The sequence below is a fragment of the Equus quagga genome, unplaced genomic scaffold, assembly GCF_021613505.1.
Source record: "Equus quagga isolate Etosha38 unplaced genomic scaffold, UCLA_HA_Equagga_1.0 140441_RagTag, whole genome shotgun sequence".
In the NCBI taxonomy this organism is placed as follows: Eukaryota; Metazoa; Chordata; class Mammalia; order Perissodactyla; family Equidae; genus Equus; species Equus quagga.
The window spans coordinates 37,490-40,243 of NW_025796589.1; the positions used below are offsets into that span (position 1 = coordinate 37,490).

At 63.0% G+C, this 2,754-nt stretch overlaps 1 protein-coding gene across 1 annotated transcript; it reads left to right on the forward strand.

Annotated features, from left to right (window-relative positions):
* Positions 1–238: 238 nt before the first annotated feature.
* LOC124232883 (HLA class I histocompatibility antigen, alpha chain G-like) lies at positions 239–2,725 on the forward strand (the record flags this gene model as incomplete). Its single annotated transcript, XM_046649784.1, has 5 exons — positions 239–452; positions 798–1,067; positions 1,305–1,580; positions 2,194–2,469; positions 2,594–2,725. Coding segments are annotated over exons 1-5 (1,156 nt in total), but the record flags the coding sequence as incomplete, so codon positions are not given.
* Between the last annotated feature and the right edge of the window lie 29 nt (positions 2,726–2,754).

Here is a 2,754-nt window from a genome sequence, read left to right on the forward strand (position 1 = left end):
CCAAGTGTTTGAGAATCTCTCACTCCAACAGCCCCTGGGCCAGGACTCCGGGAGACGGTGTGACAAAGAGCTCTCGGTGCAGGAGGAGAGGAGTCAGGGCAGAGTCCCAGGTCCCCGGACGTGGCTCTCAGGGTCTGAGGCCCGAGGGCGGAGTCTGGGGCGGGGAAGCACAGTGTTGGGGAGTCCCCGTCGCCCCGAGTTTCACTTCTCCCTCTCACAACCTGTGTCAGGTCCTCCTGCCTGGAGACTCATGACGAGGCCTCAGTTCTCACTCCCATTGCGTGTCCGGTTTCTACAGCAGTCAATCAGCGTCTCCGCGGTTCCCGGTTATAAAGTCGCCACCACCTTGCGGAACTCAGATTCTCCCCAGCTCGCAAGGATGTGGGTCATGGAGCCTCGAACCTTCCTCCTGCTGCTCTCGGGGGCCCTGACCCTGACCGAGACCTGGGCGGGTGAGTGCGGGGTCGGGAGGGAACGGCCTCTGCGGGGGGGCGCAGCGAGAGGACCGCGCCGCTGGGGCGCAGGACCCCCGGGGAAGGCGCGTCTCCGCAGACCCAGCCCAAACCCACCCAGCCCACCCCTCCTCGGCCCCGCCGCGTCCTGACCCGGCTCCTTCCCTCCCCAGTCTCCCGCCCTCGCCTCTCTCCCACTGGGGTCTCCCGCGCTTCTCCGTCTGCCGCCCCTTTTCCGTCTCCCGAGACCCTCGCCCCCACCTCCCTCCCGGCCCCATCACCCTCGGAGCCGAGACCCGCGCCGGGAGGAGGGTCGGCCGCCTCTCAGCCCCTCCCCGCGCCCAGGCTCCCACTCCATGAGGTATTTCTACACCGCCGTGTCCCGGCCCGGCCGCGGGGAGCCCCGCTTCATCGCCGTCGGCTACGTGGACGACACGCAGTTCGTGCGGTTCGACAGCGACGCCGCGAGTCCAAAGGAGGAGCCGCGGGCGCCGTGGATGAAGCAGGAGGGGCCAGAGTATTGGGAGGAGAACACGCGGATCTACAAGGAAGCCGCACAGACTTTCCGAGTGGGCCTGAACAACCTGCGCGGCTACTACAACCAGAGCGAGGCCGGTGAGCCACGCGGGCCCGGGTCCAGGCCGCGCCCCCCATCCCCACGGACGGGCCGGGGTCTCCCAGAGTCTCCGGGTCCGAGATTCACCCCGAGGCTGCGGGACCCGCCCGACCCCCGACCCGGGAAGAGCCGGCGGGGACTTTTCCGGGGTTCATTTTCAGTTTAGGTTTAATCTCGGCGGGGGCGGGGCTGGGGCTGGGCCGAGTGGGCCGGGCTGACCGCAGTGTGTGGGTCAGGGTCTCACACTTACCAGTGGCTTTGTGGCTGCGACTTGGGGCCGGACGGGCGCCTCCTCCGCGGGTACAGTCAGTCCGCCTACGACGGCGCCGATTACATCGCCCTGAACGAGGACCTGCGCTCCTGGACCGCGGCGGACACGGCGGCTCAGATCACCCGGCGCAAGTGGGAGGCGGCCGGTGTGGCGGAGCATGACAGGAACTACCTAGAGGGCACCTGCGTGGAGTGGCTCCTCAGATACCTGGAGAACGGGAACGAGACGCTGCAGCGCGCGGGTACGAGGGGCCGCGGGGCCTCCCGATCTCCCCTCGGGCTGGGCTGGCTTCCCACAAAGAGGGGAATTGGGATCAGTGTCAGAACATCCTCCCTCAGAAAAGAAAGGAATCTACCCAGGTTTTCATGTTCTTACTAAAGACTCGCCCAGTGGGCCCGCCCTTCTCTACAGGACAATAAAGGAATCTAGTTTCTTCAGGAATAGGAGGGGAGACCATCGCTGAAATCGCCGTCCTTGGTTCCCTTTGACCCTGGCAGCCACCTTGTGAACCATGACTTTCTCTCTCAAGGCCTTGTTCTCGGCCTGAAAAGATCTGTGCGACTTTGACTCCAGTTTTTCTGAGTTATTCACGCTCCACCCAGGTCAGGACCGGAAGTCTGTGTTCTCTTCTTTGGAGACGTGGAGTCTCCTACCCTGGACATTCACGTGGATTCTAGAACTTTCCAAGGGATAGGAGATTATCCCAGATCCCCAAGTCCTGGCTAGTCACTGAGTTTCGTTCTTCCCCCTTCCAAACAAGTTGTCCTGTCCGTTCTCAGGATGGTCACATGAGTGCTGCTTCAGTGGCCCATGGAGGTAATTGAAAGTGTGAATTTTCTGATCCTTCTCTTCAGAACCCCCAAAGACACATGTGACCCACCACCGAGTCTCTGACCATGAGGTCACCCTGAGGTGCTGGGCCCTGGGCTTCTACCCTGCGGAGATCACCCTGACCTGGCATCGTGATGGGGAGGACGTGACCCAGGACACGGAGCTTGTGGAGACCAGGCCTGCAGGGGACGGAACCTTCCAGAAGTGGGCTGCTGTGGTGGTGCCTTCTGGAGAGGAGCAGAGATACACGTGCCATGTGCAGCACGAGGGGCTGTCTGAGCCCATCACCCTGAGATGGGGTAAGGAGGGAGCCCTGGGCTCAGAGCCTCTTCTCAGGGAAATCAGGAGCCCTTCTGGAGACCTGCAGCAAGGTCAGGACTCAAGCCTGAGGTCAGAGCCCCTCACCGTCCCTTCTCTTTACAGAGCCACCTTCTCAGCCCACCATCCCCACAGTGGGCCTCATTGCTGGCCTGGTTCTCCTTGGAGCTGTGGTCACTGGCGCTGTGGTGGCTGCAGCTGTGATCTGCAGGAGGAAGAGCTCAGGTAGAGAAGGGAGTGGGGATTGGGGTTTTCTTGTTCCCCTG